Source organism: Diabrotica virgifera, chromosome 3 (assembly GCF_917563875.1).
Source record: "Diabrotica virgifera virgifera chromosome 3, PGI_DIABVI_V3a".
In the NCBI taxonomy this organism is placed as follows: domain Eukaryota; kingdom Metazoa; phylum Arthropoda; class Insecta; order Coleoptera; family Chrysomelidae; genus Diabrotica; species Diabrotica virgifera.
Window position 1 is genome coordinate 177,058,969 of NC_065445.1, and position 16,532 is coordinate 177,075,500.

The following is a 16,532-nucleotide window of genomic DNA, read 5'->3' on the forward strand; positions in this document are numbered from 1 at the left end:
AAATGCGTCTAATTTTATTTCTTAATTGTTATAAACAAAGCTGCTGTGAATTAAAAAAAGAAGGGTGCTAACTTCGTCCCTAATTATGCTAGGACAATTGTTTTTCTTTATAAATATGTATAAAAATTCAGTCTTTCTAAATATGGAAAAATAATTTTTCTACAGCGAACGGTTAAAAAGTTATTCTAATTGTTTATAAGCAAAAAATCGACATGTTCTTGCAAAATAATTTTACGCTATTTAAAATTATTTTTTGTCATTTTTTTTAAATTAAGTTAATAGCATAAATTTTCTTCTTTCATAAACTGTCGGAAGTATTACTATAACCTCATCGTTTTCTGACTTATAGTGTCGCAAAAAACATTAATTTGGGATAAACAAATTAAATAACTTTTAAACTATTTGACCGATTGTTTTGAAATTTAGAATATAATTTAAGCACCAGAAGTCTCAGCATTTTGTGAAATAAGAATGTTCTAACTTAATTTTTACATAAGTTATGAATATTTATAAAATCTCAAAATTTTTGACATATTTTGCAATTTTCTAAGCAACAAATAAGAATATAGATGTGCAGCGAACGTCATATTGAAGTTTTTTATATGATTTATTAGTTTCTTACTCTCAAATTTGTTTAAAATGCTTCACTTTTTAGTAATAGACGAAAAAAGCGAAAATTTAGCGTTTTTTGATTTTCATTTGTTTATAACTATGTATATCATCAAAATCGGCTGCAGGAAACATATAGGTTATTAATATAGATGTCCATACTACTCAAAAAATTTAGTTTCGGCCTGGAGGGGGATGTGTCACGAGAAAAATCTTATTTCTCTGGACTAATAGTCCGAGAGCTGGATACATTACACTCCTTCCTCCTAGATGAATTTTCACATCATAGTCCTCCAAATACTTTGGAGGTTTTCTTATTCGAGCGGGTGGCTTCTTGACTTCAGAGACCTGCTCTCCAAGTTCTGGTTCTGGATCTACCAAATCGTTAGAATGCGGGAAAAGCTGTTGCGGAGTTTCGCGTATTCCCGTTTCCATCGAGGTTGACGGTGTAACTTCGTCTGTGGTTTCCTGGTCACATACACGAGTTCTTATTTGGTCAGAATGACGACGTAAAATTTTACCATCAGGTGTTTGAACTTTGTAGCTTAATGGCCCGGTGGTTTCAATTATTTTGGAAGGAAGCCACTTTTGACCAGGAGTAAATGACCTTGCAAATACAGTCTCGTTTTCGTGAAAAACTCTGGGCCCTGCTTCCTTAGGATATTTGATCTCTTGTTTGGATAGCATCTCTTTCCTAAAATGAGGCTGTAGACGATCAAAAAGTGAGCCTAACTTCCGCCCCATTAATATTTCGGATGGGCATCTCCCTGTCGCACAATGGGGTGTAATGTGCTGAGTAAGGAGATATCTGTGCAGTGCTACTTGTATGTTGGTTTGTTCATTGCTATCTGTCATTTTCTTAAGTGCATTTTTTACATTTTGTACCATGCGCTCCGCTTGCCCATTACTACTTGGATGGTACGGTGCAACCAATGCTTGTCTAATAAGGTTTTTCTTTAAAAAATCTTGGAACTCAGCTGACGTAAAACTAGTTCCGTTATCCGATACGACAACATCTGGGATGCCATGAGTGGCAAATAAACCGCGTACAATGTCTATAGTCACAGCACTAGAGGTATTTGGAACGATTTTTACCTCCAACCACTTTGAATATGAGTCTATGATTATCAGAAACATTTTCCCTTTAAATGGACCGGCAAAATCGAGGTGTATCCTTGTCCATGGAGCTCTGGCCCACTCCCACGGATGGATTGGAGCCTTTTTTGGCATATTTCTAGACTCCTGGCACTCGCTGCATGTATTTACTAGGTGTTCAATTTGCTTGTCGAGATTTGGCCACCAAACATATGAGCGTGCCAGTGACTTCATTTTTACGATTCCAGGGTGTGCTGAGTGTAGCAAGTTCAGTATTGTTTTCCTCCCTCCAAGTGGAACTATTACCCTCGTACCCCATAACAGGCAGTCTTGATAACAGCTAATTTCGTGTTTACGTTGTAGATAAGGAGTATATTCGTCTGAAAATTTAATTTTCTCCTCAGGCCAGCCTTTCCATGCCCACTGCAAAACTTTAGATAACACTGGGTCTTTCTTAGTTTCATTAGCGATGTCTTTGGCACAGATTAGTTTTTCTGGGATGTTCTCGAGCATCAAAACGTCATCTGAGTTTGGCGGTTCTGGCGCATTTACCTTTTGTGGCAACCTGCTAAGAGCATCTGCATTCTGAATTTTTGCACCAGGTATGTAGCATAATTCGTAATCATACGCAGATAACATAAGGGCCCATCTAAGCATTCTGGGTGACAGTATCTCTGGGACACCTTTTTTTGGATTAAAAATACCCAGCAATGGTTTATGGTCCGTTTTTATGCTTATTCTCCTGCCATATACATATTCATGGAATTTTTTAACGCCCGATATTATGGCCAGTGCTTCTTTGTCGATTTGGGCGAAGTTTCTTTCCGCAGACGATAGAGTACGACTATGGTACGCCACTGGATATTCGCGTCCCTCATCATCGCGCTGGCTAAGCACACAACCTACCCCGTAAGGGCTAGCATCACACGTCAAAAATAAATCCTTCCGTTCACTGTAATGTCCCAACACCGGTTCTTTTGCCAAAATGTCTTTTAATAATTCAAAAGCTTTTTGTTCTTTGAAACGCCACTGCCAAGGAACGTCCTTTCGGAGCAGTGCATGTAACGGATTTGCAATAGTTGCCTTGTCTTTTAGGAAAGCATGATAAAAATTTAAAAGTCCAAGAAAAGCTTGTAATTCGGTTTTATTAGTCGGAGCAGGCGCATTGGTGATGGCCGCGATTTTGTCTTTAGTGGGACGTAAACCGTCTTCACTAATTTGAAACCCGAGAAACTCTATTGTCTTTGTTCGAAAAACACACTTTTCCTTACGTAAATGCAGCCCGTCTTCCTGGAAACGCGATAATACTGCGCGCACTTTTGAGTCTAAATCTATTTCTGAGGTACCTACTATTAAAATGTCATCGTAATACGGTAGTACACCCGAAATACCCGTTAATCTAGTGTCTATGAATTTTTGAAAAATTTGTGGAGCCACGGATATACCGAACTGTAAACGATTGCATTTAAAAGCTCCCTTATGCGTAATAATTGTCTGTGCCTCCGCAGCTTCGCGGTTGACACTTAACTGCAGATAAGCTTGCGCCATGTACAGTTTTGCAAACACTTTACCGCCCGCGAGAGTGGATAAAATGTTCTGTACCGCTGGCACTGAATAAGGTTCTGGATTTAGCGCTAAGTTCAATGTAGATCTGTAATCGCCGCAGATCCGAACCTCTCCGTTTTCTTTGCAAACGGTCACAATTGGGGTGCACCATTTTGGGTGTGTAATCGACTCTAAAACACCCTGCGCTATAAGCCTGTCCAATTCAGCTTCAATCTTGTCTTTTAGTGCAAAGGGAACCTTACGTGCTTTTAGCATAATTGGCCTTACATTTTTGTCTAACGAAAAACTTACTGGGGGACCCCGGTAAGATCCCAAATCCGTATTAAATACATCTGGGTATTCTTCTGGATAATTAATAATGGAATAAATCTGACTTACCCCTGCTATGGTTAATCCTAACCTCTCAAACCAGTTTCTACCCAGAAGACTGGCGCGGTTTCCTTCCGTGACTATAAGGGGAAGCTTGGCTGATCGTTGACCCCTTTTCACATTCACTAGACACTCACCCAGTATGGGTATCACTGTATTTTGATAATCGCGTAGAATAACACTGGATTGATTTAATTTAGGTCGATTTTCACTAAATATTTTATGGTAGGTCGATTTGCTAATCACTGAGAAACTTGCGCCCGAATCAACCTCCATATTCACATTTTGGTCATTGAGTAGCACGTCTACTAAATATTTACCGGTAATGCTATCAGACGTCACGTTAAATAACGAAAAATTATAGTCGCTACTTTGATAACAAACACTTTGAGTATTTGATGTCGATTCCTCGGTAGTCTGATGCACTTTGCGTCTTTGATTTTGGTCTTTCTTCTTACCAAAACAAGCTATTTCAATGTGTCCAATTTTCCTGCAAAATGTACAGGTAGATTTAATGTGTTCACAATGTTCAGGAGAATGTTCCTTTTCGCACCGAAAACACTTTTTCCGTTCGCGATCAGCTGATTTTTGTCTATAAAACTTGAATCTGCAGACAATTTCAGACGTTTTTGGCGCAAAATGTTTTTTCAACTCTGCAGTGATCTCTTCGTAGCTCGAATCACTAACTTTTGCTGGTGCAACCAAAGACCTTATAATTTCATAAGTATTTGCCCCACACAGACTCAGAAATGTGGCTCTTTGCTTCTCTGGATCGGTAATATTATTGGCCGTGAAGAAAAAATCCATACGTTCGACGTAGGAGTCCCAATTTTTTGGCTCATTAGTATTGAAATTTTCTAGACTCCTGGCACTCGCTGCATGTATTTACTAGGTGTTCAATTTGCTTGTCGAGATTTGGCCACCAAACATATGAGCGTGCCAGTGACTTCATTTTTACGATTCCAGGGTGTGCTGAGTGTAGCAAGTTCAGTATTGTTTTCCTCCCTCCAAGTGGAACTATTACCCTCGTACCCCATAACAGGCAGTCTTGATAACAGCTAATTTCGTGTTTACGTTGTAGATAAGGAGTATATTCGTCTGAAAATTTAATTTTCTCCTCAGGCCAGCCTTTCCATGCCCACTGCAAAACTTTAGATAACACTGGGTCTTTCTTAGTTTCATTAGCGATGTCTTTGGCACATATTAGTTTTTCTGGGATGTTCTCGAGCATCAAAACGTCATCTGAGTTTGGCGGTTCTGGCGCATTTACCTTTTGTGGCAACCTGCTAAGAGCATCTGCATTCTGAATTTTTGCACCAGGTATGTAGCATAATTCGTAATCATACGCAGATAACATAAGGGCCCATCTAAGCATTCTGGGTGACAGTATCTCTGGGACACCTTTTTTTGGATTAAAAATACCCAGCAATGGTTTATGGTCCGTTTTTATGCTTATTTTCCTGCCATATACATATTCATGGAATTTTTTAACGCCCGATATTATGGCCAGTGCTTCTTTGTCGATTTGGGCGAAGTTTCTTTCCGCAGACGATAGAGTACGACTATGGTACGCCACTGGATATTCGCATCCCATCCTCGTCGCCAGTTTAATGTACAAGCCTGGGTTGACATAATATCTAATTAATACAACAGTAATTTGGAATTACTACCCATTTATTAAACGTAGGTACATATTACGTAAATATAACTAATTACATGTAAACAACCATTCATGAGGACGACATGCTCGTATGAAAGTAATTCGCGCATGCTTGTAAATAATTCTTCGTTGCGCGCGCCCGACGCAGTTGATAGTCCGAGAGCTGGATACATTACATTTTATGAAGGCATTTATTTATTGAAGTGCTCTTCAAAGTAGTTCTATTTAATTTTTTTGTAGAGAAATAAAATACTTAATCGAAACAGCTACTTGTTATTATGGGGATATTTAAATTTTGTAAATTAAAGTACATAATTTGGGTACTTAATGGGACTATTTTTATTTAAGGGTTTTAGTACGGGACATTTTAGTACGGGACGTTTTAGTACGGGACATTTTAGTACGGGACGTTTTAGTACGGGACGTTTTTTTGAAGTCACACGCTTTCAACAGAGATGCCATTTGAGCGTCATGGCATGTCAGGGAATGGACTGATGGACCCGATGGTAGAATCATAAGCCCCTACATAATCCGTTGTAGATATGGTAATCTGTGAAGAAGAGTCAGAATTAAGGTTTTTTTTTTTACACTTCATTATATTAATTAAGTTATATTCATGCTTTGTTTGGACTTAATTTTTTTGATAGTATTAAGAGGATGAACTTTATTATTTGTACATTTTTAATTTAAACTTCATTAAGAGGATAGATCATCTAGGATCATTAGGAGTATCTATTGATTTTTTTTGCCGATGTTAGTAACTTATTTTTCGTGAACAGAAACATATAACTTTAGGGTGTAATAGCCAGTTATTAATTTTTCTTTTTTTTACTGCTACCATTTATTTAAAGTAAACAATATCTAAAGTTTTTAAAATACCTACATCACAGTTTAAATTGTAATGGGGCAAAGGCAGGGATTTTATTGGAATCTATAGTTTAAAACTTTTCAAATATTACCTACGGTGTGTTTCATTCTGCGCTTGCGTATGCTATGGGCCCATTGCTAACCGCCGCGTTACCCGAAGTTCGTTCGCCTTAGTCTTTGTTACCAAGCTTTGGTGTTTTTTTTTAATTGAATTTAATGTTATGGGGGAAATATATATATTTAAAATAGTGGATTTTAAATTTTAATAGTTATATTGCTGTAAGATAATTTTGTCACTTTTATTTTCTTTTTACATTATTTAGATAATTTGTCACTAAAAAAAAATACTTGTAGTCACTCTTTGAATATTTCAGATAGTTAATGTCACCTAATCACTTGTATAGTGTGTTTGTAAGAGACAACCTCGTAACCGACGTTAGTATTACATCATAGGGTAATAAAAGTTGTATATGGGTTACTCGTGTCTTATTATTATTCCTTTGCTTCATTTGGGGAATAAGTTATAGTTATCTGTTTGTACTGGCTGGCAATAAAGGAAGCTGGCGCCCAAGTATATTTTATCGTTCTATTTGAATCCACCCCGCCACCGGTGAGTTAGTTCGGAGCCAGTACCGTTGAAGAACGACAACGGCCTACATATAACTGCAAGGTGAGTAGCATTAGTGCTGTGGTGTTTGTTTTAGTATTTAACTACGTGCTAACCCGTCTTGCGCGTTACACGTTTCGCTTGACCGACCGCAGTATGTTTCTCTACACACTCACAGTAATCAACTGTAAAAAATCTAGCTTTAGTAAATTCAAATAGATTTTTCAGCCCTGCCTCTCCGTTTATAAGTTCTGATAAGGTCTCGTAGAATATTTGTTTGGCTGTTTTTGATGCATTTTCTGACGGAGCATATATTCCAATGATTTCGAGGTCGTGCCCTTTCCACATAATAGATACTCTAATAATTCTCTCATTGATGTGTTCCCAGTTTTTCACGTTTGCTTTTAAGTCTTTTTTATCAATATTGATACCCCTGCTTGTGCTCTCTTGTCTTTTTCTACTCCACTATAAATATGGATAAAACCTCCTATATCTTCACTTCCTTGGCCTTTTTTCTTTGTTTCAGTGAGAACTGTGATATCTGATTTTATTTTCTTTACTTCTGTCATGACTTCGTCTGACTTAGTTCTCCACCCTTGGATATTCCATGTGTTTATATTCAGAGTCCTTGTTCGTTTGCTACGTCGTCTTCGTTTTTTTTTTCGTCCGTGTTCCGAGGCCGGATTTTAGAATTTTTTGCAGTTGGTTTTTTACAGGTGTAGAGGAGCAGGCCCTACGCCCTAACCCCCTACCAGGAGGACCAGGATTTTCTGTTAGGGTTTACTCCCTTAGTCAAGAGTATGTAATAGAAAGAAATATAGTGACCCGTCTGCCCTCGGAAACCTAATAGCCATTCGGGGTCGGAAAAAACAAGGGTTAGCCAAGAGAGGCTGATAGGAAAGATTAAAGACATTTCACTCAAGACAAGTTGAAGAAGAGTAAAATGTGAAGGCTCTTATGATGCGCCAGGTGCGTTCCATAAGGGTATGAGTATTAATACACTTTGTGTTCCCGCCCATACCTCGGGGTGTTGACTACAGACTTTATGGCTCGTCCAGCATGCCATAGCATGGAGGATGGGTGTACGCCATTTTTACAATGTAGACACCCAAATTCCATGGCCTGACAATACATACGATGTCAAACAATATTTATTTTAAAGCAATTTAATCACCAATACATACACCATAATAAAAATGAAAACAAACAATAAAGTCTTGAAATAACAAATTGAAACTATGTGTTTTTTTTTTGTCAATAGCATAAAAAAGTTTTATGAATAACGAATTATGTGTAAATTGTTTTTATTTATTTGTAGTTTTTTTTAGTAGTCAGTGTTATCACCCCAAGTCCTTATCCAAGCTTAAATTGGCGAAGCCGTGCTCCTGATCAAATTGTCAATATTTTTGGGGGTAGCTTGTTCTATTCTGCAAGAGCAGCTTGTACTAGTCGTGCAATGTTTTGTGGATTATCACGACAAGCCCTATTACTTATTTCAAGCGGAGCACACCAGTTCGCTCCCAAGATCAAAAACCCTCTTAATTACATACTAGTTCGCTCCCGTGGTTAAGCGGATTAAGTATTTACCTATTAAGTTCTAGGAAAATTAACATAAGAAAAATTGGTACTGTGACTTTTGTATTTTATATTAGAAATTATATAAAATATTGATTCTTACATATTTATATAGGTAAATATAATGAGACAGTGAAATTAGATTATTTAGATTTCTCGTTTCCAATATACGGGGTGTTAAAATTTTTCTTACAAACTGACGATTTATTTATTGCTCCAAAACCGGTTGAGATACGCAAATGAAATTTGATGGGTTTTAAGAGGTAAGACCTTATGCGTTTAATTTATAAGAATATTACTAAGAATCCAAATTCCATCCCTGTGCGTGTTACCAACTTCAGAAATTAACTACAGTGAACAGGGCCTTTAAGGCCCGTTTTCACGCTATGTTTTCTTGTAAGTTTTGTGGGTCATACAAAACGTACGACAAAACGTACGTTTTGTCAAGTGTATACCATATAAAACATGGATTTCATTTATCGATTCGACAAGACGTAGGTTTTGCTGTTTACACGCCACATTTTATTGTATAGGATTTGTCCTATCACACAAAACCTACAATAAGACGTAGCGTGAAAACGGGCCTTAAGAAGCGCGGCACTAAGTTATTCAGATTCTGCAATTTCACGGATGATATCCACGTCGGTATCCATTTAGAACTAATGAAAATGATACCGAAACAAAAAGTATACCTATTGAATCGGTATATGCTTACAGCACGCACTTTCGAATCCTGTTCTTAATTCTTTTACTACTTTGCGCCGTTTTATTAGTGCCGTATAAGGGATACCGACTCGTTTATTGACGGCAGCTATGTTTGCTATTTATCGTTAAACAATGGGTTGCCAAACGTGTACCTATAAGAAAAAAGTGCCATAACGAAAAAATACATTGTATGTATTATGTTGTTATAATACGTATAGTTGCTTTTAACGATCATTAGAACTCGCTTTAAGGCAGGTATAGACCTAGTATAGACCAAAAAAGAGTTTATTAATAGCAAGCTGAAAATTCGTTAATAGCTTAACGGTGACTAGTCGGACAAACTTTGATGTATGCGAACACTGGAACAGGGTAAGTTTTAATTGTGGAACAGGTTAAAAATTTGGAACGTCAGACTACGAAAACGTTCCATGTATTTTGTCGGACAGTACTTCCAATTGATTTGTTACCATTTCATTAAACTCTCATGCAAAAATTAGACTGGTGTTTATTACCAACTGGGCATTTTAATGAGTGGAACACGAAGAACATGTCAAATGGCAGGAATCATGTTGGTTAGTAATAGCAGTCTGATTTTTGCATGAAAGTTTAATGAAAGGGTAACAAATCAATTGGATGTTCTGTCTGAAAAATACATGGGACGTTTTCGTAATCTGACGTTCCAAATATTTAAACTGTTCCACAAATAAAACTTTTCCTGTTCCAGTGTTCCCGTACATCAAAGTTTGTCCGATTAGACACCGTTAAGCTTTTAACAAATTTTCCGCTTGCTATTAATCAACTTTTTTTGGTACGCCGGATCCAGGCCTAGTAACGTTACATTATTAGAACCATAACGTTAGGTACCTGATACCTGGTTCATGTATCTAAATAATAGGGATTGAAAAAACCTACCGGCTATTACTAAACCTATAACCGGTTTTTTTATTTCGCAAGAATTGATAAGTTACCTCTGGAAAAAATAATTAATTCAGAGAGAATGGGGAAGTTTTTTATATATTAGGAGGTCCATATATCTACTTTAATCCACCCTCATATATTTAAAAAAAATGTATATAAGCTGATATAATAGCATCTATATCCTAGACAGCTAGTACATAATATATTATATTATTCTTCAAGCCCAGTATTGGCTGAACAATAAACACGGATTTGACTAGTTTGTCTAACGCTTTGGCCACACAGGCGATTTTTTACGGCGCGATAATTTACGGCGCCCATTGGTTTGACTACCTTGTAACGGGTAGTTCTTTCAGGACGACAGACTCAGTAAAACACAGGTTGAAAACAAAGCAAATCTATTAACTCCAAATTATAACAATATAACGCAAAATAATAATTTGATATTTTATCTCGTCCCAGCGAAGTCCTCCTCCGGATGGGCGTCTGTAACAGAAGAACAAAATTAACAGCGGTATTCAAATATATTATATCTATCGGGGCTCGCTCAATACGCTTGCCTCCGTTGAATTACGAGTCGCACATTACCTCACTTCGGTACACCGTGCGTCTCGTCTCGAGTTGGCCTGCCTGAGTTTACGAATCAGCTCAAAACAGTGCACGTCGCGATTCAGGTTGGCCGGCCTCGCTCACTTCGCTTGGCTGGTTATGGAGCCCAGAACGGTCGTTCAGGACAATGGGTCGTTTATTACAATTTTTATCCCGTTATTGCATGAAATTCTGTACCTTTTGGTCCCTCCTTCGATTAGTCGCTTTGGGACGACTTCCAATAGGTCAGAGTATTCTGCGGTTTGAGGTTTTCCTGGAGTGGATGCGGCTTGGGCTTGAGCCCCGTTGGTGTATCTGGGGCCGCCGGGGATTCGAGGACACTCTGCTTCCTTGGCGGGGATGGCGGCGTTCCGAATAGTTCGTGGAACCTCTTTAACATCCGTTCCGCGTCTTTCCCTGGTGTCACGGGCAGACCGTGTCTCTCTGGCGTTCCTAGGGGGGTCATCTGTTCAGGAATTTCTAGAATATCTTCCATGGTGGATGTGGACGAACTAAATTCTGAATGCTAATATTGCTGCTTATATAGTGATTTCCTTTGGTGGGGATGGGATTTCTGTCGAGACGTCTTCCCCCACCCATGGCTTTAAATCTTTCACATGCGCCGTTATCTGCTTACGGCTATTGCTGTCGGCAAATTTCAGTTTTACGATTACTGGCGATATCACGGATGTTACTGTGTATGGTCCTGAGTACTTTGGCGCTAACTTGCTGGTGAACGCTGCGCTAGCCGATGATAGATAGTGTTCCTTTTTCATGACACGGTCTCCTGGATGTGGCCGTCAGTTTCTTCGCCTTAAATCGTAATGTTTCTTTTGGTCCTCGAAAGCGTGTTCCATGTGTACTTTTGCCAATTCCCTCAACGCTTCTAACTTGCTTAAGTTTCCTGCGTACCCCTGTATACCCTGGTCATTTGTCACATCTGTTGTATCTAATTCTCTCCAAAAATTGAGAAGCGCTGGTGAAAATCCTGTCGAATCATGTTTTGACGAATTTATGGCATAGCAGAATTCTGGTATGAATTTGTCCCAGTCTTTATGGTTATCCTCCACGTAAGTAGCTATCATTGTTTTCAGTACCTTGTTTGTTCGTTCTACTGGATTGCATTGAGGCGAGTATGGTGTGTTAGAATGTGATTTATATTGTATGACTTCATGAATGCCCTAAAGCTGCTACTTGTGAACTGCGCGCCGTTGTCCGAGATGATTTTCTTTGGGATTCCGAATTGCATAATTACTTTTGATCGTAGAAAGTCGATGATGGAGTTCGTAGAAGCTGCTTTTATTGGTTGGGCGACGACCCATTTGGTGAACCGGTCTTGCACGACTATCAGGAAAGCGTTTCCCTTTGTAGATCTTGGGAATGGTCCCACTAAATCGATTGAGACAGTATGCCAAGGCTTTTCTACAGCGGACGGTTGCATTTTCCCGGCTGGTTGCATTTGAGACGGTTTATATTGAAGGCACTTCGTACAGGTTCTAACGTAGTCTGCAATTTGTTTGAACATCTTAGGCCAATAGTACTTCTGCGCTATCCGGCAAATTGTTTTTGCAATTCCTAAATGGCCTGCTGTGGTTGAGTCGTGATTTTCTTTCAAAATCTCTTTCCTTTTATAACTTGGTACGCATAATTTCCATGGGATGTTAAATTCTGGGTCGGCTAAATTGCGGCTGCTCCAAATGTGTTTATATAGTTTCTCGTTTGATATCTGTAAATCCGGGAAATTACCTGGGTTTTGGAGCACATTCCTATATAAATTATCATACCAATCGCATGATTCTAGTTCCGATGCTAACAACTCCAGCTCTGGTTCCTCATTAAGGGTTTCTTGTGGTTGCCGTGATAAAGCATCTGCTACCTTGTTCAGAACTCCCTTTCTATATATGACTTCGAAATCGTACTGCTGCAGTTCTAAACTCTATCTGGCTAATCGACCTGACGGGTTTTTGAGATTCTTCAGCCATTTGAGAGATTGGTGATCCGATATAACCTTGAAGTTGTACCCTTCTATGCATGGCTTCATTTGCTTTATCCCGTACACTATGGATAGACATTCTTTTTCCGTTGTGGAATATTTTGTCTCGGCTGGTGTGAGGGTTCGACTAGCGTATGCGATTACCTTATCTTGGCCGTCGTATTTTTGTGTTAGCGCAACTCCAAGTCCGCAGTTTGATGCATCTGTCTGTAGGTAGAATGTTTTTGAGAAATCGGGACACGCTAATACTGGAGCCGTCGTAAGTTTCGCTTTGAGTTCCTTAAACGCGTTTTCCTGCTTATCCGTCCATTTCCATCTTATCTTCTTCTTTAGAAGAATGTTTAGTGGTCCTGCTATTGTCGAATAATTCTCTATGAATCGCCGATACCATGAGGTTATTCCTAAAAAGCGACGGAGCTGACGTGCATTTCTAGGTGGTGCAAGTTCGGTTATAGCGCTGGTCTTCTCCGGGTCAGTTTTTATTCCTTCTGCTCTCACAACGTGTCCTAAATATTTGAGTTCTGGCTGGCAGAATGTACATTTTTCGAAGTTAAGTTGTAATCTGGCTTCTTTTAGTCTTCGGAAGACCTCTTGTAGGTGATATAAAAGCTCTTGGAATGTCTTCGATATTACCACGATATCATCCAAGTATGCGAACGCAAATTCTACATCGGGCGGTATTACTTTGTCTAGCAGTCGTTGGAAAGTTGCTCCGGCGGAGTGCAGTCCGAACGGGGTAGTTCTGAATTGAAAATGACCTTTTCCGGGTACGCTAAATGCTGTCACTGGGCGGCTTGCTTCTTCCAGGGGTATTTTAAAATATCCCTGCTTCAAATCGAGAGTTGAGATGAAATTTGCTTCCTTAAGTCTATCCAAAATTTCTGATATCCGCGGTAACGGATACGCGTCCTTTTCTGATAGTTCGTTGACTTTTCTAAAGTCAATGCAAAATCTGTACGAGTTATCTTTTTTTTTAACTAGTACAATCGGTGAACTCCAACCACTTGCAGAGGGTTCGATAGTTCCTTCTTTCAACATTTTATCCACCTCTTGGTTGATGATCTGCAACATTGCGGGATTGTGCCGCCTATACGGCTGTTTGACGGGATCGCACCTTTTCTTCAATTTTTGTTCTGAAGCTATTTTCTTGTGGCATTTTTATGATTAAATATTTATATGGGAAATAAGCCACAATTAAAATGAAAAAAATAATTTTAAACAACAACATTTTTGTTTCCATTAGTAGTATTTTGTATTTTGACAACGACACCCGATTTGGGCATCGAAACGTTAATAAAATTATTTTTTTCATTTTAATTGTGGCTTATTTCCCATATAAATAATTATTCTTCAATTTTATTTCGTGCTTTATTAAGTTGGTGGGACCTGTTAACTTCTCGAATTCCCTAAGCTCTCTTCTTAGGAACCTTTCTATCTCTGTATTTTGGGTGGAGTCTTTTAAAGTGTTACATGTTTCCTCTTGATGTTGTTCGTACTGTTTGGATGTATCCCTATCAAACTTAAGTTCGATCGAATGTTCCCTGAGGAATTCCACTCCTAGTATTGCATCTTCTGTTAACCCTGGCATTATTATAAATGGTTGTCTTGTTTGTAAATTATCGATCTCGCAGTCAATTGTTAATTTCTGGTTGAGCTCCATTGAAGATCCGTTTGCTAGTCTAATTCTTCCGTTATAGCTATGTAGGGAGTGTTTGAATATCTGCGCTATTCTATCTCCGGCGTAATTTTGGGTGGTCCCTGTGTCAATTAATGCTTTGTAGGAACTTTGTCCGATTTTCAGTGATGCGAATAGTCGCATGTCGTTGCTTGCTTGTTGTGTAACGGCTAGAACGAGCGGAGTCGAATCTTGCTCCTCAGACTGGGACGACTCCTTGTTTCTTCAGTCTGTTATTCGTTTCCCTGACGTCTGGAACAGCAGTCACTGCTGTAGACCCCTTCTTTGCCGCATCGCGAACAAAACTTTTTCCATGGGTTTTTACAATTCCTACGGAAGTGACCTATCATCTTGCACCGGAAGCATGTCCTTTTGGCATCGTATTCTGTAGGGTCTGTACGTCTCCAATTTCCGTGAAAATTTTTATTTTCTCGGGTCCTTTCGTCTTCTAAAGTTTCGTACTCTTGGGCCAATTCTTGCAATCCCGATAAGTCTTCGAAATCCCGGCGGCGAGCGTAGAGCTTATATTCTGGCAGCATATTTTTATATATCCTGTCGAGTTCTTGGTTTCTTGAAAAAGATCCCTCTCGTCTGATCAATGTTTGAATATCCGTGATGTATCTATCCACTGGTTCGTTTTTCCTTTGCTTCCTGTTTCTGATTTGCTCCTCTAGCTGTAGCAAATATTCTCTGCGTTAAAAAGCTTTCTTAAAATCTTTGATGAAGTCCGTCCATGAATCCCAATTTCTGTTGTTGTTTCGGTACCATGACAATGCGTGATCTCCTAACAATTCTGGTAATGCTTTTAGCAGATCTTGCTTATCGACCTCGTAGACTAGGCTTAATTCATCTATCCTTTCTATGAAGTCTACTGCATCCGAATGTTTCTTGTCGAAGTGTGTGTTCCACCTCCGCACTTGATTTAGAAAATCTGATTGCCTCATTTGTTTTGTCATTGTTAAGTCTTGTAATTGGTTTCTGATTAATGAAATTTCTTGGGTCAGTGTGTCTGGTTCGGCTTCCTTGGAAGTATTGCTTTTTGGGATTGTTCCTGTCGCTTCCCCGCGTTCCTTATAAAAGGTTCTGAGTCTTAACCTTAACTCGTCGATGGTTCCTTTGGAATCCAATCCGCACCTTTCGGCGTCGCGCTGTAATTCCTCTTTGGAAAGACGATTTATCCATGACGTACCCGTCGTGGCACCTGGTACTGAGTCTGTGTCTTTATCTGTCGGCATTTTTGTTATTATCTGGGCGTCGAATAACGACGTTTACTTGCGTATATTTCGACTTTTGCTCGGGCGCCAAATTTGTAACGGGTAGTTCTTTCAGGACGACAGACTCAGTAAAACACAGGTTGAAAACAAAGCAAATCTATTAACTCCAAATTATAACAATATAACGCAAAATAATAATTTGATATTTTATCTCGTCCCAGCGAAGTCCTCCTCCGGATGGGCGTCTGTAACAGAAGAACAAAATTAACAGCGGTATTCAAATATATTATATCTATCGGGGCTCGCTCAATACGCTTGCCTCCGTTGAATTACGAGTCGCACATTACCTCACTTCGGTACACCGTGCGTCTCGTCTCGAGTTGGCCTGCCTGAGTTTACGAATCACCTCACGAACGGTGCACGTCGCGATTCAGGTTGGCCGGCCTCGCTCACTTCGCTTGGCTGGTTATGGAGCCCAGAACGGTCGTTCAGGACTGCCGGATCGTCGCTTGGGATGCTCTTAAATATCCCTCTGGCGGCGTTGGTTCGGAGAGGTGGAACTTAGTGGGGGCACCTGCGCGATTTGAGAGAATCGCACGGTTCCGAGTGTCGATGTTTGGTCGGAGCGTCAGCCTATCATTACAACCTCCTCCACCAATTTTAGATGAAATCATTTCATCTAAAATTGGTGGAAGAGGTAGTCAAACCAATGGGCGCCGTAAATTATCGTAAATATGAAATCATTTCATCTAAAATTGGTGGAGGAGGTAGTCAAACCAATGGGCGCCGTAAATTATCGCGCCGTAAAAAATCGCCCGTGTGAGCAAAGCCTAAGAGCTAGTGAACCCTCCGAAACGGTCTTCCTGTAAGGCTAGAAATTTGTATAGTGATAATTCATTGCATACCAAGGCTAAAAACCATGACCTGGCAGGCATCAGCACTGCACGCTGCACGTGTATCTACCAGGTGAATCGAATAGTGCATAGTTTAGGGGTAAAATTAACTTTCTCCTGTAAGGTTTAAATTAAAGTATGTGTTTGAGTAAGTCATTTAGAAGAAATGTGTACAATGACAGGCGATTCTGAACAGCA

General features: G+C 39.4%; 1 protein-coding gene across 2 annotated transcripts in view; it reads right to left on the minus strand.

The window, feature by feature from the left end:
- Positions 1-10,352: 10,352 nt before the first annotated feature.
- LOC126881413 (zinc finger protein 664-like) overlaps positions 10,353-16,532 on the minus strand; it is a 99,928-nt gene continuing 93,748 nt past the window's right edge. The window contains exon 3 of one of the 2 annotated variants that reach the window (XM_050645682.1): positions 10,353-10,457. In XM_050645682.1, coding sequence (XP_050501639.1) covers positions 10,420-10,457 — 38 coding nt within the window. In that variant the 3' untranslated portion in view covers positions 10,353-10,419. Of the gene's footprint in view, positions 10,458-15,581; positions 15,687-16,532 lie in introns of those variants that run through there. The other variant, XM_050645681.1, reaches the window with a different exon arrangement.